The sequence below is a fragment of the Oncorhynchus kisutch genome, linkage group LG7, assembly GCF_002021735.2.
Source record: "Oncorhynchus kisutch isolate 150728-3 linkage group LG7, Okis_V2, whole genome shotgun sequence".
Lineage (NCBI taxonomy): Eukaryota > Metazoa > Chordata > Actinopteri > Salmoniformes > Salmonidae > Oncorhynchus > Oncorhynchus kisutch.
In genome coordinates this window covers 34,756,179-34,775,444 of record NC_034180.2, presented here as the reverse complement: position 1 = coordinate 34,775,444, position 19,266 = coordinate 34,756,179, and the positions used below count along the sequence as shown (strand labels likewise).

Genomic DNA, 19,266 nt, shown 5'->3' with positions numbered 1-19,266 from the left:
AGTCAAAAGTTTGGACACACCTACTCATTCCAGGGTTTTTCTTAATTTGGACAATTTTCTACTTTGTAGAATAATAGTGAAGACATCAAAACTATGAAATAACACATATGGAATCATGTAGTAATTAAAAAAGTGTTAAACAAATCAAAATATATTTTATATTTGAGATTCTTCAAAGTAGCCACAATTTGCCTTGATGACAGCTTTGCACACTCTTGGCATTCTCTCAACCAGCTTCATGAGGTAGTGACCTGGAATGCATTTCAATTAACAGGTGTTCCTTGTTAAAAGGTCATTTGTGGAATTTCTTTCCTTATTAATGCGTTTTAGCCAATCAGTTGTGTTGTGACAAATAGGGCTGGTATACAGAAGATAGACCTATTTGTGAAAAGATAAAGTCCATATTATGGCAAGAACAGCTCAAATAAGCAAAGAGGAATGACAGTCTGTTACTTTAAGACATGAAGGTCAGTCAATTCAGAAAATTTCAAGAACAAGAAAGTTTCTTCAAGTGCTATGATGAAACTGACTCTCATGAGGACCGCCACAGGAATGGAAGACCCAGAGTTACCTCTGCTGCAGAGGATAAGTTCATTAGAGTTAACTGCACCTCAGATTGCAGCCCAAATAAATGTGTTACAGAGTTCAAGTAACAGACACATCTCAACATCAACTGTTCAGAGGAGACTGCGTGAATCAGGCCTTCATGGTCGAATTCCTACAAAAAAACACTACTAAAGGACATCAATAATAAGAAAAGACTTGCTTGGGCCAAGAAACACGAGCAAAGGACATTAGACTGGTGGAAATCAGTCCTTTGGTCTGATGAGTCAAAATGTTACATTTTTGGTTCCAACCGCCGTGTCTTTGTGAGATGCAGAGTAGGTGAACAGATGATCTCTGCATGTGTGGTTCCCACTGTGAAGCATGGAGGAGGAGGTGTGATGGTGTGGGGATTTATTTATAATTCAAGGCACACTTAACCAGCATGGCTACCACAGCATTCTGCAGCGATACGCCATCCATCTGGTTTGCACTTAGTGGGACTATCATTTGTTTTTCAACAGGACAATGATCCAACACACCACCAGGCTGTGTAAGGGCTATTCGACCAAGGGGAGTGATGGAGTGCTGAATCAGATGATCTGGCGTTAACAATCACCCAACCTCAACCCAATTGAGATGGTTTGGGATGAGTTGGACTGCAGAATGGAGGAAAAGCAGCCAACAAGTACTCAGCATATGTGGGAACTCCTTCAAGACTGTTGGAAAAACATTCCAGGTGAAGCTGGTTGAGAGAATGCCAAAAGTGTGCAAAGCTGTCATCAAGGCAAAGGGTGGCTACTTTGAAGAATCTAAAATCTAAAATGATTTGTTTAACACTTTTTTTGGATACTACATGCTTCCATACAGTATGTGTTATCTCATAGTTTTGATGTCTTCACTACTATTCTACAATGTAGAAAATAGTACAAATAAAGAAAAACCTTGAATAATTTTGTGTTTCCAAACTTTTGACTGGTACTGTATATATAATAAAGAAAACACGAGAACAAGAAATAAGATATGAAGCTTAATACCAAATGTACAATGTGCAGGGATACTGGAGTTTTTGATTTCAGTATTTTTTTATTTCACCTTTATTTAACCAGATAGGCTAGTTGAGAACAAGTTCTCATTGACAACTGCGACCTGGCCAAGATAAAGCAAAGCAGTTCGACACATACAACAGAGTTACACATGGGAATGAACAAACATAAAGTCAATACTACAGTAGAAAAAAAAGTCTATATACAGTGTGTGCAAATGAAGTAAGATAAGGGAGGTAAGGCAATAAATAGGCCATGGTGGCAAAGTAATTACAATATAGCAATTAAACACTGGAATGGTAGATGTGCAGAAGATGAATGTGCAAGTAAAGATACTGGGGTACAAAGGAGCAAAATAAATAAATAAATACACTATGGGGATGAGGATGAGGTAGTTGGATGGGCTATGTACAGGTGCAGTGATCTGTGAGCTGCTCTGACAGCTGGTGCTTAAAGCTAGTGAGGGAGATATGAGTCTCCAGCTTCAGTGATTTTTGCAGTTCGTTCCAGTCATTGGCAGCAGAGAACTGGAAGGAAAGACGACCAAAGAAGGAGTTGGTTTTGGGGGTGACCAGTGAGATATACCTGCTGGAGTGTGTGCTACGGGTGGGTGCTGCTATGGTGACCACTGAGCTGAGATAAGGCGGGGCTTTACCTTGCAAAGACTTGTAGATGACCTGGAGCCAGTGGGTTTGGCGATGAGTATGAAGTGAGGGCCAGCCAATGAGAGCGTACAGGTCGCAGGGGTGGGTAGTAAATGGGGCTTTGGTGACAAAACTGATGCCACTGTGATAGACTGCATTCAATTTGAGAGTGTTGGAGGCTATTTTGTAAATGACATCGCCGAAGTCGAGGATCGGTAGGATGGTCAGTTTTACGAGGGTATGTTTGGCAGCATGAGTGAAGGATGCTTTTGTTGCGAAATAGGAAGCCGATTCTAGATTTAATTTTGGATTGGAGATGCTTAATGTGAGTCTTTTTTTAATGTGAGTCACAAAGTCACATTAAAAACTCATAATAATAAAAATGGTAAACAGTATGGCAGCAGCATAACCGATGGATGGCTGTGTATGTGGTGGTGAGTGTGTCCATGTAAGTGTGTGAGTGAGTGTGTGTGCAAGACTGACAGCGTAGGTACCATGAGCGGATATGTGAACAGGCCTTGAAAGTGACTGGTAGCAACAATATATAAATACTTTTGGTACTATACTTGTGGTAATATCTACATGTAAACACAAACAATAGTGACCAGTAGCCAGATAAAAAAGATAGGTTCTAATGGTAATGCCAATCAATAATCAAATAGCAGCAGAATAGTGGTGGTAATACATCTAATCAATAACCATTTTAGCAGCAGCGTAGGTGTGAGGGGAAGCAGTAATTGTTAGCCTTTTAACAGTCTTATGGCCAGGGGATAGATGCTGCTTAGGAGTCTATTGGTCTGAGTCTTGATGCGCGGGTACCGTCTGCCAGACCAGAGCATGGAGAACAAATAGTCCATGTCTGCAGTGGATGGACTCTTTGGCAATTTTTCGGAACCTTTCTCAGACACTGTACTTGTACTTCCTGGCATGTACTTCCTGGATGGCTGGGAGCTCACCCGCAGTGATGCGTAGGGCTGTGTGCACCACCCTCTGTAGGGCCTTCTGGTCAAGGGTGGCGCAGTTTCCATACCAGACCAGACAGTGATACTACCAGTACCGGAGGATGCTCTCAATGGAGCAGCTGTAAAAGTTCCCCAGGATCTAAGGGGCCATGCCAAATCCTTGCAGCCGCCTGAGGGAGAAGAGTTACACTTTATGTCTCAGACAAATACAGAATATTGCTATTGCTGCACAACTTGACCTCGTTTTAGGTTGTGGATCTGACTAAAGCTATGAACATTAGCTAAGTAAGCCAAATGAAAGTTGAGGTTATGCATTGATTTGCTTTCCAGTGTTGCAACATTATTTGAATCAGGGTTGGTTCTGTCCATGTTGTCAAAACAATGGGCTTTAATATGCTGCTGGACTGGGGAGCCTATGTAGGCCTATTATAGGTAATATTTACACATTTAACCTGACTCCACAATACATTATTTATTTAAGCTACATAAGTCGATTTGTAGCCTACACTGAATATTGAACATTATTTCATTGTTCGCTAATAGCGCAATATTGAAGCCATACTTGTCATTCTGGGTACTGTCCATGGTGTTAATTTTTGGAAGCACTTAGGCCTACTTGGCTACAATTACATGCATCTTGGATGCTTGATAGTCCAATTCTGCTATTTCTACACACCCAAATTCACCATATACCATCGAATACCATCGCTGTAGCATATGTCATAGATTCTGTTGGCCAACGGAAAACCAATTGTCGTGCGCAATTATGTGGCAATTGTATGGTGAGGGAATTTTGAAAGCTCGCGCTTGAATGTTTAACGTATATTAATCATTTGTATTTTTATTTTACCTTTATTTAACTGAATAAGATCCACTGGTGACGTCGACGACAAAAGACCCCACTGCCGTATTTTGACTGCAAGACTACGCTTCACATTCCAGACCCGTTTTCATTTGCTCCCGCCTATACCAACGCTTACACGCTCCTTTGGGAACAGCACCGCTGGCATTTGCAATGAGCGAGCGGGCGTGAGTGAGTGAAAGGCTCCAGTAGTTCGCTCGGTCTCCGGTACATGGCTGTGGATTTAGCTATATGCTAATATCGATAAGAGAGAGGAGCAGCAGTGTGGTGCTGCAAGCCGACAGTGGAGGCTACCCGAGTCTGAGCAGGCTCCTCAACAGCCATGGCTGAAGGTGGTGAAGGGGAAGATGAAATTCAGTTCTTGAGAACTGTAAGTAGCCTAATTTCCGTCCGCTATTTCGTGAGGCGATATGCCTCCTGTGTGCATTTCGAGCATCTTATCCCATTCATGTCGATGCCTATGCAATAGCCTACTGCTATTAGTCTTGCATATTATGATTTGTGCAGCCAGGTTATAGACTACATGTTGATTATGAAATATGGCTATAATGTAGCCTATAGTTCTAATTACGAGTAGACTGTCTCCTGAACGAGTTGGCTTTCTAACCACCGCGCTTTTTGGGTAGCTGTCCTTACCTGCTCCCTCGTAAAGCAGACCTGCCTCGCGATGACAGGACCTTTTTGTTTGGCGCATCCCTCACCTTGATTCCCTCCTAGATTGAACTTGTCCGGTTGTCTCAGTACGTTTTGCTATTAATGAATACAATGGAATGTCTACCCGTGTAGGCCTACTACTCTATCCAGTTTACGCAACGATCTCTGTCTCACTTCCAGCCCACAACCCTCCTGCTTTGTTGTTGTTAATTGATAACTACGTGTCCCTTTTCCAGGCATATCAATGCTGTCTATAGTTAGAAAAAGTTCACCTTTGCATGCCTAGTTCTTATTCAAGGAAACGTTCCAACTCACAAGATATTGGTGAACAACTTCTTAACCTCAAATTCTGCATATGTGTCTATCCAGGCAGATTTATATGCAATAAAAAATAACACAAATGATCATGTTATAATGAAAATAGGTGAAGATGCATTGATGACTGATCCATAGGCTAAGATTTAACTGTTTTTGAGCATTTATTTGGAATACTTTTTTTATCCTTCTGCCCTGTAGATTTATCTACAAAACTGAGGCTATTCCGAAACCAAACTTGAACCAGAGTGACAATCCACCTCTTAAGAGAGGCTACTTACTTGGACATTAGCAGTGGGTTTACTACTACTTGGACATTAGCAGTGGGTTTACTACTACTTGGACATTAGCAGTGGGCTTACTACCACTTGGACATTAGCAGTGGGTTTACTACTACTTGGACATTAGCAGTGGGCTTACTACTACTTGGACATTAGCAGTGGGCTTACTACTACTTGGACATTAGCAGTGGGATTACTACTACTTGGACATAAGCAGTGGGTTTACTACTACTTGGACATTAGCAGTGGGCTTTCTACTACTTGGACATTAGCAGTGGGCTTACTACTACTTGGATATTAGCAGTGGGCTTACTACTACTTGGACATTAGCAGTGGGCTTACTACTACTTGGACATTAGCAGTGGGCTTACTACTACTTGGACATTAGCAGTGGGTTTACTACTACTTGGACATTAGCAGTGGGCTTACTACTACTTGGACATTAGCAGTGGGCTTACTACTACTTGGACATTAGCAGTGGGCTTACTACTACTTGGACATTAGCAGTGGGCTTACTACTACTTGGACATTAGCAGTGGGCATACTACTACTTGGACATTAGCAGTGGGCTTACTACTACTTGGACATTAGCAGTGGGCTTACTACTACTTGGACATTAGCAGTGGGCTTACTACTACTTGGACATTAGCAGTGGGTTTACTACTACTTGGACATTAGCAGTGGGCTTACTAAAGTCTTGCACGTTTGCATTGCTTTGGAAGCCTCCTGTATTCCCAGAGATGCCAGTGGGGTTTCAAATGAGACCCTGAAAAAGTTGATGATTTCAACGCCCCGCAGCTCCCTGTCCCTTGTTACCACTACATTCAGAGGTCATTACATCAGCATTCACACTGCCCCAAACAGTGCTGACATTTCAGCACCATTACTGCTTGGAGAGCTAGCACCTGTGTCAGCCAGCAGTCTGCAGTTGTGATCTACACAGTAAAAACAATGATCAAAAGTTCTGGAGTTGGCCCTTATCGGGTTTGGCTGGTCCCACCACAGTTGTCCTATTTGGAAAAGTTCAAATGTGACGCTTTGAGTTGCAAAGGCACTGCTCCTTTAAGAGGCTTTGCAGCTTGTTGCATCTTTCCACACGGGGCAGCAGCAGCTGACTGGATGGCACGGGAATGGGGATGGGGTCTGCGCTAGTGTGTGGATGTGTGAATGCAAAGTGGGCTAGGCTGTGTGGTGCTGCTGCAGAAGCAGGCAGGCTGCTCAAGACGTGCCACAGCAGAGCAGAGTGCAGAAATTATTCATCAGGCCAAGTTGCAGCTGAGCTGAACCATTGAGCCGTCAATGACTCTCGTCTCTCTATCCTCATGCTGATGCCAACACACATTAGAGCGCACACACATGCACACACTAATACACACCCTTGTGCATGTACACATTAACATCCAATCAGAACCGCACACACACAGTCTCTGACTGATCTTGCCTTTGCGTGGATATTGTTTAGCTGTAAACAGGAAGCATGTTTTCCTCCTACATTCAAATAGGTGCACAAACTACCTTTTCTTTAGTAACAACTAAACAAAGTAATTTCCCCTAAAAGAGAACAGAGAAATTAGCCCCTAGTGGCCTGCTGTCTAAAGCCAGCCCCGGGTTTTACACACCAGCCAAGCTTCTGGGAGAGCACGATGGTACCCTTTTGATTCGAGAGTATTTCTCTGTCATGGGTAATTTGATGCTACAGGAAGAGAAACAGCTCTTATTGTGCTCATGCTTAATGTTAGAGGGTGCTAGGGGGATAGGGGAGAGTGTAATAAGGCTCCACGTCACAATGTAGTACGGTTGTTTCTCTATTTGTAGATGTCCTGAGATGCACCAGCATAGTGGCCTCATAAGCAGGATGATGATTAAAAAAACATCATCTTATTTGTATTTGTATGTATTATGGATCCCATGGGATCCGGCAAAATTAAGGCAGTTATACAATTTTAAAAACATTACAATACATTCATTACAGAATTCACAACACACTAAGCTTATATGGAATAACGGATCAGACTGTTAAGTAAGAACAGTTTAGCAAATTATCTATAGTACGTTGTGTTGCTTTTAATCAGTATCAGTGGACTGTGCTTGTGCTTGTTTGCACACGTTCGTGCCATGGTTCCACCTCTAACTTAACACCCATGGGCTCTAACAGGGAACTGATCTGTGGAGGGATGGAACAGTCTGCAGAGGGAAACAAGCCATTAGCTTTTTCTAATTTGGTTTGTTATTTCGCCCTAAGTTTGTTTGTCTGTTTGATTGTGCTGTGATTCTGACAGGAGGCCTCTGATTTGTACAGGCACCACGCTGCGTGGGGCATGATGCACACATCAGATCACTACGGTTTAGATATGTGCTGGGGCCACAACCCTCTCCTCGGGAAGAGTCCCAGCTGGGAGAATATCACAGTCTCCGGCTTCATTAGCAGGTAGCGGGGTAGTGGAGGCAGCAGTGGAAAGGGCAGCGTATGAGTGTGACTAATGTGCTATGGCAGCGTTTGGGACTGTTACGTTTTATGTAGAGAGACTGTCTGACCTGGTGTACCAACCAGCTGTCAGCACATTCAGAGAGAAAAACGTTTGTTAATGAACCAACACTGCTCCCCTCCTAACACAAAAACAACTCCAGGTAAGCTTGACTTGGCACCAGCTCCAAACAGACGCTCGCGTGGAACGTGTTATCCTGGCTGGTGGGTGTATTCTCTAATGGCAGCAGTGCGGGATAGCTGCCTCCTCTGCCACACACACGTTTCTCTGTGAGTGCTTCTGGCTGTCTCTCTCTCAATTCAATTTCAATTTAAGGGCTTTATTGGCATGAGAAACATAGGTTAACATTGCTAACATTGCTATGTTAACAGTGAAGTAGATTATAAACAAAAGTGAAATAAACAATACAAATTAACTGTAAACATCACAAAAGAATAAAGACATTTCAAATGTCATATTATGTGAAAATAATTCAAGTACAAAAGAGAAAAAAAAGACATAAATATGGGTTGTATTTACAATTGTCACATTTGTTGAAAGGATTTATTAAAAGAATGAACACCGAACAAACTAACAAAATAACAAACGAAAAATAACACAGAATCTGTGCAGAAGATCTAGGTGCTGTTGTAGGCCCTCTTTGGTTGGGGACAGAAGCACCAGATCATCAGCAAACAGTAGACATTTGGCCTTTGCTCTCACTTTTATGCATTAGGGTGATCAGTCCTAGGTTCCAAATATTGGGGAAGATGCCAGAGCTAAGGATGATGTTAAAAGAGTTTAATAAGTATAGCCAATTAGAATTTGTGGTCTGTATTCTGTCATGCCGTTGCCAGGTTGGTGAGGTTTATGACCCCCATAAATACCTTTCCCCCTTTTCTCTCTCTACTCTACAGAATGGACTCTTGGAAAGACCATTGTTATCATAGAGATTTTATTGTAACATCAAAAGGTTGGGGAAAAGAACAATCTTTATGTAATCCAACCAGTTGAAAGTGTTCGTTGGTACTTAAAGAATATGATGTCAGATCAGTAGTCACATGGAATTGTTGGAATTGGAATTGTTGGAATTGTTGTGCAATTTAAATGTTTAAATATGAAACTATTTGTGAAAATATGAAATGTAATTTTATGAGAGATGAGAGAATTGTTTTCATAAGTAAAATATGCTCAATCAGTGGCCACGCCCACGTGAATAGGCATGGGTTGGAAATGATGAGCCAACCCCTTTTCGAAAATTTTATAAGAGCCCCGTGACCCAATTCACGCAAACTAAGCCAACCTCAGCGTGAGCTCTGGTTGCGAATGGTTGAACGACTACAACCTAACAAAATTAACATTGTGTTCCCGATGACGTGAGGACTGATGTCCATACGTTTAAAATGGCGAATTTCAACGTGGAGGTGACGATCACCATGCTGGAAGGATGAATTTCGACTATACCAGCCAGAATATAGCATGAGCTTATAGTATGGCAACTTGGTATGAACTTTGAACTCTTATTCACTAAAGAAGTGATACATCCTAGACGTTGAGTTAACAGCAACAACTGTAAACGTGCGTGGCCTGGGAAAGGACGGACAATCTCTTCAGAACGACAGGGTACCACAACGTATCCGTTCTACTAAACGACGACGGTACCGCAACGTATCTGTTCTACCACAAGCCGACAGACAACAACGTATCCGCCCAGAAATATTCTTCAAAGGACAAGGGAGATCTCTGCTGGGCAATCCAGCCTTCCATCTTCCACCAATCTATCGAAGCAAAGCTCAGAGTAGAGGTCGACCGATTATGATTTTTCAACGCTGATACCGATACCGATTATTGGAGGACCAAAAAAAGCCGATACTGATTAAACGGACAATTTAAAAAAATGTATTTGTAATAATGACAATTACAACAATACTGAATGAACACTTATTAATAGAATACATCAATAACATCAATTTAGCCTCAAATAAATAATGAAACATGTTCAATTTGGTTTAAATAATGCAAAAAAAAGTGTTGGAGAAGAACGTAAAAGTGCAATATGTGCCATGTAAGAAAGCTAACGTTTAAGTTCCTTGCTCAGAACATGAGAACATATGAAAGCTGGTGGTTCCTTTTAACATGAGTCTTCAATGTTCCCAGGTAATAAGTTTTAGGTTGTAGTTATTATAGGAATTATAGGACTATTTCTCTCTATGCCATTTGTATTTCATATACTTTTGACTATTGGATGTTCTTATAGGCACTTTAGTATTGCCAGTGTAACAGTATAGCTTCCGTCCCTCTCCTCACCCCTATCCGGGCTCGAACCAGGAACACATCGACAACAGCCACCCTCGAAGCAGCGTTACCCATGCAGAGCAAGGGGAACAACTACTCCAAGTCTCAGAGCGAGTGACGTTTGAAACGCTATTAGCGCGCACCCCGCTAACTAGCTAGCTATTTCACATCGGTTACACCATCCTAATCTCAGGAGTTGATAGGCTTGAAGTTATAAACAGCTCAATGCTTGAAGCACAGCGAAGAGCTGCTGGCAAACGCACTAAAGTGCTGTTTGAATGAATGCTTACAAGCCTGCTGGTGCCTACCATCGCTCAGTCAGACTGCTCTATCAAATCATAAACTTAATTATAACTTAATAACATACAGAAATACGAGCCTTAGGTCATTAATATGGTCGAATCCGGAAACTATCATCTCGAAAACAAAACGTTTATTCTTTCAGTGAAATACGGAACAGTTCTGTATTTTATCTAACGGGTGGCATCCATAAGTCTAAATATTCCTGTTACATTGCACAACCTTCAATGTTATGTCATAATTACGTAAAAATCTGGCAAATTAGTTCGCAACGAGCCAGGCTGCCCAAATTGTTGCATATACCCTGACTCTGCGTGCAATGAACGCAAGAGAAGTGACACAATTTCACCTGGTTAATTTTGCCTGCTTAGCCTGGATTTCTTTTAGCTAAATATACAGGTTAAGAAATATATACCTCTGTGTATTGATTTTAAGAAAGGCATTGATGTTTATGGTTAGGTACACGTTGGAGCAACGACAGTCCTTTTTCACGAATGCTCACCACATAGATTAAATGTGACGCAGGACACACTAGATAAACTAGTAATATCATCAACATGTGTAGTTCTGTCTAGTGATTATGATTGATTGATTGATAGTTTTTTATAAGATAAGTTTAATGCTAGCTAGCAACTTACCTTGGCTTCTTACTGCATTCGAGTAACAGGAAGGCTCCTCGTGAGGCAGGTGGTTAGAGCGTTGGACTAGTTAACCTTAAGGTTGCAAGATTGAATCCCCGAGCTGACAAGGTAAAAATCTGTCGTTCTGCCCCTGAACAAGGCAGTTAACCCACCGTTCATAGGCCGTCATTGAAAATAAGAATGTGTTCTTAAAACCTGTTGACGGGGTGGGGTTCCCTTTTGGGAACGACCCCTCCCACGTTCAGCTGGAACGTGGCGCATGGAACGCAAAAATATTCGTAGAAATATTTAACCTCCACACATTAACAAGTCCAATAGCTCAAATGAAAGATAAACACCTTGTTCATCTAGCCAGCAAGTCAGATTTCTAAAATGTTTTACGGCGAAAACATAGCACATATTTATGTCAAACCACCACCAAAGACACAGCTAATTTGAATAGCCATTTTGAACAAAATATGCAATCAACAACCGCAGGATTGAAAGAAAAATAATTCACTAACCTTTTGAAAATCTTCATCTGAGGACAGTAATAGGACATGTTACACAGTACATTTATGTTTTTTTCAATAATATGCAATTTATATCCATAAATCTCTGTTTACAATGACGCCATGTTCAAAAAATGCTACTCAAATGTCCGGAGAAATTATGATAGCCCCGCCAGATAACAAGCAATACACATCATAAACTTTGACTAAATATACATGTTCTACATATAGTTAGAAAGATACACTTCTTCTTAATGCAACCGCTGTGTTACATTTATTTTTAACGTTACAGAGTTCGTTCACTAGGCTATAATATGAGACGGCGCTCAGAAATTAGCAGTATGTCTCCTCTATGTTTGAGTCCACAGAAACACAAAATTACCACATAAATATTCCCTTTACCTTTGATGTTCTTCGATCAGAAGCCGTGGAAGGAGTCATACTTACCAAAAACAGCGTTTGGTTTTCAAGTCTGTGTCTTTGGGCGACAAATTCCGGCTGAAATGCGGAATCCGTAAGGTTGCAAGATTGAATTCCCGAGCTGACAAGGTAAAAATCTGTCGTTCTGCCCCTGAAAAGGCAGTTAACCCACCGTCGTCATTGAAAATAAGAATGTGTTCTTAACTGACTTGCCTAGTTAAATAAAAAATATTTAAAAAAACTATCGCCCACATCGGCGTCCAAAAATACAGATTTCCGATTGTTATGAAAACTTGAAATCGGCCCTAATTAATCGGCCATTCTGATTAATCGGTCGACCTCTAGCTCAGAGTAAATATATTTATTGCATTTTTCTTTTCCGAATGGTGGGTTATTTAGAATGCATAAGATTCTGTATTTACGATAGCATAGCTTCATAAGGTCCGATAGAGACCCAATCCTTTTGTTCCTCAGTCTTGCCGCGCTTTCATTCAAACCCAGTCCCCTTTCTTTGTGTAACCAGCCGTCATATTTGTTTCGTCCGCCACGGACGTTTTCTTTTATGACATAATTAGTAATCAATGTATGATCCATCTTGTGCATATGTAATTCTGTGTGTTTATTTAGGTATTTATTAACTAAATAATTGAATAATTGCTGATTCAACCTGTTAGCCAGGGTTCGTGAAGACCAAGAATTTCACAATGTTCAGATGAGACTGAATAAGGTGACGATTAATAATTGACTGCTATTGATTTAAAAGATTATCAGGTCTTTAAGATTTTATTCGGAAGACAACAGCTCTATAAACATTCTTCCATGGTGCCCCGTCTACCTAGTTAATTACATTTACATGATTAGTTTAATCAGGTAATGTTAATTTCAAAGAATGTATTTGATAAAATAGCATGTCATATATCGCTTAATCCATAGTAAAGACACGACAGTTTATAATTTCATTGAGGATACCATCAACACCACAGGCCTTTTGGGGTTGGAGGGTTTGTATGTTGCCCTGTAGTTCATTCAGTGTAATTGGATATTCCAGTGTAATCTGGTAGTCTTTAATGGTTGATTCTAAAATGCGTATTTGATCATGTATATGTTTTTGATGTTTGTTGTTTGTTGCTTGTTCTTTGTTATAGGGCCAAAAATATTGGAGAGGTGGTTTACCCATAGATCCCCGTTTTGGATAGATAACTCTTCATGTTGTTGTTTGTTTAGTGTTTTCCAATTTTCCCAGAAGTGGTTCAAGTCTATTGATTCTTCAATTACATTGAGCTGATTTCTGACATGCTGTTCCTCCTTTTTCCATAGTGTATTTCTGTATTGTTTTAGTGTTTCACCATAGTGAAGGAGTAGGCTCATGTTTTCTGGGTCTCTGTTTTTGTTTGGATAGGTTTCTCAATTTCTTTCTTAGGTTTTTGCATTCGTCATCAAACCATTGGTCATTGTTGTACATTTTCTTCGGTTTACTGTTTGACATTTTTAGATTTGATAAGGAAGCTGAGAGGTCCAATAAACTGTTTAGGTTTTCTACTGCCAAGTTTACACCTTCACTATTATAATAAAAAAAAATGTCCAGGAAATTGTCTAAAAGGGATTGAATTTGTTATTGCCTAATTGTTTTTGGTAGGTTTCCATACTAGTTCCCTTCCATTTATAGCATTTCTTAATATTATGCAGTTCCTTTGGCTTTGATGCCTCATGATTGAGTATTGCTCTGTTCAAGTAGACTGTGATTTTGCTGTGATCTGATAGGGGTGTCAGTGGGCTATCTGTGAACGCTCTGAGAGACTGGGCTGAGGTCAGTGATAAAGTAGTCTACAGTACTACTGCCAATAGATCCGCTATAGGTGTACCTACCATAGGAGTACTCTCGAAGCCTACCATTGACTATGTACATACCCAGCGTGCGACAGAGCTGTGAGCCGTTTTTGTTGGTTATGTTGTCATAGTTGTGCCTGGGGTGCATATGGGGGAGGGAATGCTGTCACCACCAGGTAGGTGTTTGCCTCTCTGTGTGCTGAGGGTGTCAGGTTCTTGTCCAGTTAGGTCGCCACAGATTAGTACATGTCCCTGGGCCTGGAAATGATTGATTTCCCCCTCCAGGATGGAGAATCTGTCTTCAAGTATGGGGATTCTAGTGGGGGTATATACAGTTGAAGTCAGAAGTTTTCACAATTCCTGACATTTATTTATTTATTTGAATTTTACCCCTTTTTCTCCCCAATTTCGTTGGTATCCAATTGTTGTAGTAGCTACTATCTTGTCTCATCGCTACAACTCCCGTACGGGCTCGGGAGAGACGAAGGTTGAAAGTCATGTGTCCGATACACAACCCAACCAAGCCGCACTGCTTCTTAACACAGCGCGCATCCAACCCGGAAGCCAGCTGCACCAATGCGCCGGAGGAAACACCGTGCACCTGGCCACCTTGGTTAGCGCACACTGCGCCCAGCCCGCCACAGGAGTCGCTGGTGCGCGATGAGACAAGGACACCCCTACCGACCAAGCCCTCCCTAACTGTCTTATGTCAGTTAGGATCATCATTTTATTTTAAGAATGTGAAATGTCACAATAATAGTAGAGAGAATGATTTATTTCAGCTTTTATTTGTTGCTTCAATATATGCACATCATTTCCCTCCTCATAATGCCATCTATTTTGTGAAATGCACCAGCCCTCCTGCAGCAAAGCACCCCCACAACATGATGCTGCCACCCTCGTGCTTCACGGTTGGGATGGTGTTCTTCGGCTTGCAAGCCTTCCCCTTTTACCTCCAAACATAACGGTCATTATGGCCAAACAGTTCTATTTTTGTTTCATCAGACCAGAGGACATTTCTCCAAAAAGTACAATATTTGTCCCCATGTGTAGTTGCAAACCGTAGTCTTGCTTTTATTTAATGGAGGTTTTGGAGCAGTGGCTTCTTCCTTGCTGAGTGGCCTTTCAGGTTATGCCAATATAGGACTCGTTTTACTGTGAATATAGATACTTTTGTACCCGTTTCCTCCAGCATTTTCACAAGGTCCTTTGCTGTTGTTCTGGGACTGAGTTGCACTTTTCGCATCAAAGTAAGTTAATCTCTAAGAGACATAACGCGTCTCCTTCCTGAGCGGTATGACTGCTGCATGGTCCCATGGTGTTTATACTTGTGTACTATTGTTTGTACAGATGAACGTGGTACCTTCAGGCGTTAGGGTTAGGAAATTGCTCCCAAGGATGAACCAGACTTGTGGAGGTCTACAATCTTTTTCCGGAGGTCTTGGCTGATTTCTTTTGATTTTCCAATGATGTCAGTTAGCTTATCAGAAGCTTCTAAAGCCATGACATCATTTTCTGGAATTTTCCAAGCTGTTTAAAGTCACAGTCAACTTAGTGTATTTAAGCTTCTGACCCCCTGGAATTGTGATACAGTGAATTATATGTGAAATAATCTGTCTGTAAACAATTGTTTGAAAAATGACTTGTGTCATGCACAAAGTAGATGTCCTAACCGACTTGCCAAAACTATAGTTTGTTAACAAGAAATTTGTGGAGTAGTTGAAAAATGAGTTTTAATGTCTCCAACCTAAGTTTATGTAATCTTCCGACTTCAACTGTAGGTAGCACACAGAAGGGCATTTTTCTCTGAGATCATTTCCTTTTGAATTTCATGCCAAATGTAAAATGTTCCTGTTTTGATTAATTTAATAGAGTCAGTTAGGTCTGCTCTATACAAAATTAGCATACCCCCTGAGTCCATTCCCTGTTTCACAACTGGTAGTTAGGTGGATGGGACTACCAGCTCTTTCTCTCTCTCCTCTCATTCTCCATTCCCATCTATCTCTGTGTAGTAGCTCCTTCAAAGGGCCTGATTGGGCCCTGCCACTACTCTGCCTGCCTGTGCGGTATGCCGTTAGGTTCTTCTGTCCTGATCTGTAATTGGGGTGTTCTTAGACAAGCATCCAGTGAGCGGCCTGTTAGGGAGTCATGGAAACCTCCCTGATATCTGGGCTGATAGAGAAGGCCATTTCCAGCTGTTTGAATTCATCAATAGTTGTTTGGGATCTGATGGCTCCTGCTTTCTGGGAGGCAGCAGGGGCAAAGGCTCCCTCTCTGTCCCACACTGTGCCAGAGGGTATCAAAGGTGCCCTTGATCCCTTCCCTTTCCTGGGTAGTGTAGATTCTCACCCTCGACACCTCTAATAATCAGTGTTGGGTCTGTAAACTGCCACGTTATGTCCTTGTCACCCTCAATGACATTGAAATCACCTTTGTAGAGTAGGCCTGAGGCTCCTGCTTTATTTAACCTCTCTAGGGTAGGTGAGACGCTAACATCTCACCAGGCCAACATCCGGTGAAATTGCAGAGCGCTAACATTCTAAATACACCATTTGTTATATTAAACATTCTTGTAAATACATGTATCTTACATCATTTAAAAGATGAACATCTTATTAATCCAGCCGCTGTCTCAGATTTCAAAAAGGCTTTACTGCGAAAGCAAACATTGCGATTTTCTGAGGACATCTCCCCTCACACACAAGTATTACTAGCATTTTCCAACCAAGCATTAGCGTCACGAAAGTTAGAAATAACAATCAAATAAATTGCTTACCTTTGAAGATCTTCCTCTGGTGGAAATGCCAAGTGTCCTAACTGCACAGGGAATGTTCGTTTTGTTTGATAACATCCATTTTTATAGCCTAACACGAAACATTTGTAAACCGCTTGCGTCATGATTTCCATCTCATTCAACTTTGGAAGAAGCGTTCGTGGTAATTACACACACTAAACAAACGTTTATCCAGTCATGGTTGGTTTCATTGCAATCCTCTGGTTGTTACTAACACAACCATACGTGATGGTTCTTTTCCCGGGACGTATTGACCGAAACAAACCGATTTGAAGACACCAATCAATGACCTCATTTATCGTTGATTGACTGTATTTTGGCCCAATGACCACTGATCATCTTGAAATCTAGCTTGGAAGATAGCTAAGGAGCTGAGGTAAATGGCAATATGTAATGGTTACTCGTTCGAAGACCAGCCTTTGTCGTAATCTCTGGCGTAAAAGAGGTTCATTAGCCATCACAAATCCTACTTGACGGAGCCACAAGTGTTACGCATAGCAGTACATAGTCAATAGCATTTTCAGCAAGTTTATATATTTAAATTATGCCGAATAAATCAGGAAAAGCTAAAACAAAGTCTAAATATACAGATTTAACCCAAATTATAGTGGAAATTGATAGAGAAAGCGAGACCGAGTAAATAGTTACCCTTGTTATTAAAAAACAAACAAATTGTAAATATTTTTTATATATATATTTTGCGTGTGTGTTAGAACAGCATTTATGTATTTTGTATATACACTGCTCAAAAAAATAAAGGGTACACGAAAATAACACATCCTAGATCTGAATGAATTAAATATTCTTATTAAATACTTTTTTCTTTACATAGTTGAATATCACATAAAAATTATCAATGGAAATCAAATGTATCAACCCATGGAGGTCTGGATTTGGAGTCACACTCAAAATTAAAGTGGAAAACCACACTACAGGCTGATCCAACTTTGATGTAATGTCCTTAAAACAAGGCAAAATGAGGCTCAATAGTGTGTGTGGCCTCCACGTGCCTGTATTTTTTTTAACCTTTATTTAGCTAGGCTAGTCAGTTAAGAACAAATTCTTATTTTCAATGACGGCCTAGGAACAGTGGGTTAACTGACTGTTCAAGGGCAGAACGACAGATTTGTACCTTGTCAGCTCAGGGATTTGAATTTGCAACCTTCCGGTTACTAGCCCAACGCTCTAACCACTAGGTTACCCTGCTACCCTGCCGTATGACCTCCCTACAATGCCTGGGCATGCTCCTGATGAGGTGGCGGATGGTCACCTGAGGCATCTCCTCCCAGACCTGGACTAAAGCATCCGCCAACTCCTGGACAGTCTGTGTTGCAACGTGGCGTTGGTGGATGGAGCGAGACATGATGTCCCAGATGTGCTCAATTGGATTCAGGTCTGGGGAACGGGCGGGCCAGTCCATAGCATCAATGCCTTCCTCTTGCAGGAACTGCTGACACACTCCAGCCACATGAGGTCTAGCATTGTCTTGCATTAGGAGGAACCCAGGGCCAACCGCACCAGCATATGGTCTCACAAGGGGTCTGAGGATCTCATCTCGGTACCTAATAGCAGCCAGGCTACCTCTGGCGAGCACATGGAGGGCTGTGCGGCCCCCCCAAAAAATGCCACCCCACACCATGACTGACCCACCGCCAAACCGGTCATGCTGGAGGATGTGGCAGGCAGCAGAACGCTCTCCACGGCGTCTCCAGACTCTGTCACGTCTGTCACATGTGCTCAGTGTGAACCTGCTTTCATCTGTGAAGAGCACAGGGCGCCAGTGGCGGATTTGCCAATCTTGGTGTTCTCTGGCAAAGGCCAAACGTCCTGCACAGTGTTGGGCTGTAAGCACAACCCCCACCTGTGGACGTCGGGCCCTCATGCCACCCTAATGGAGTCTGTTTCTGACCATTTGAGCAGACACATGCACATTTGTGGCCTGCTGGAGGTCATTTTGCAGGGCTCTGGCAGTGCTCCTCCTGCTCCTCCTTGCACAAAGGCGGAGGTAGTGGTCCTGCTGCTGGGTTGTTGCCCTCCTACGGCCTCCTCCACGTCTCCTGATGTACTGGCCTGTCTCCTGGTAGCGCCTCCATGCTCTGGACACTACGCTGACAGACACAGCAAACCTTCTTGACACAGCTCGCATTGATGTCCCATCCTGGATGAGCTGCACTACCTGAGCCACTTGTGTGGGTTGTAGACTCCACTCCGTCTCATGCTACCACTAGAGTGAAAGCACCGCCAGCATTCAAAGTGACCAAAACATCAGCCAGGAAGCATAGGATCTGAGAAGTGGTCTGTGGTCACCACCTGCAGAACCACTCCTTAATTGGGGGTGTCTTGCTAATTGCCTATAATTTCCACCTGTTGTCTATTCCATTTGCACAACAGCATGTGAAATTTATTGTGAATAGTTACATTGTGTTGTTTAAGTGTTCCCTTTATTTTTTGAGCAGTGTAGTTCTTTCCATCAAAATGTATCACTGTACCAATTCGGCCACTTGGGTACATTTGGTTATATTTGTGTGGGACACCTGGGTGTCTTCATGATCAATGTCATGTAGCTCGCCCATTTATGAAGTTATCTGTCTAAAACTCTGCTCAGCTATTGTTGCCATCTTATGTTCTTCATTAAAATCATCCCCAGTATCCTATCTGTATGTTTGGCTGTTCTTGGTCATTTGAAAGATGATGCAGCAACAATAACAAACAGAAAATGAATGTTT

General features: G+C 41.8%; 1 protein-coding gene across 1 annotated transcript in view; it reads left to right on the top strand.

The window, feature by feature from the left end:
• The first annotated feature begins 4,040 nt into the window (after nt 1–4,040).
• Nucleotides 4,041–19,266, top strand: part of LOC116374700 (ryanodine receptor 3-like) — a 71,924-nt gene continuing 56,698 nt past the window's right edge. Inside the window, exon 1 of the mRNA XM_031829003.1 lies at nt 4,041–4,427. Coding sequence (XP_031684863.1) covers nt 4,380–4,427 — 48 coding nt within the window. The 5' untranslated portion in view covers nt 4,041–4,379. The remainder of the gene's footprint in view (nt 4,428–19,266) is intronic.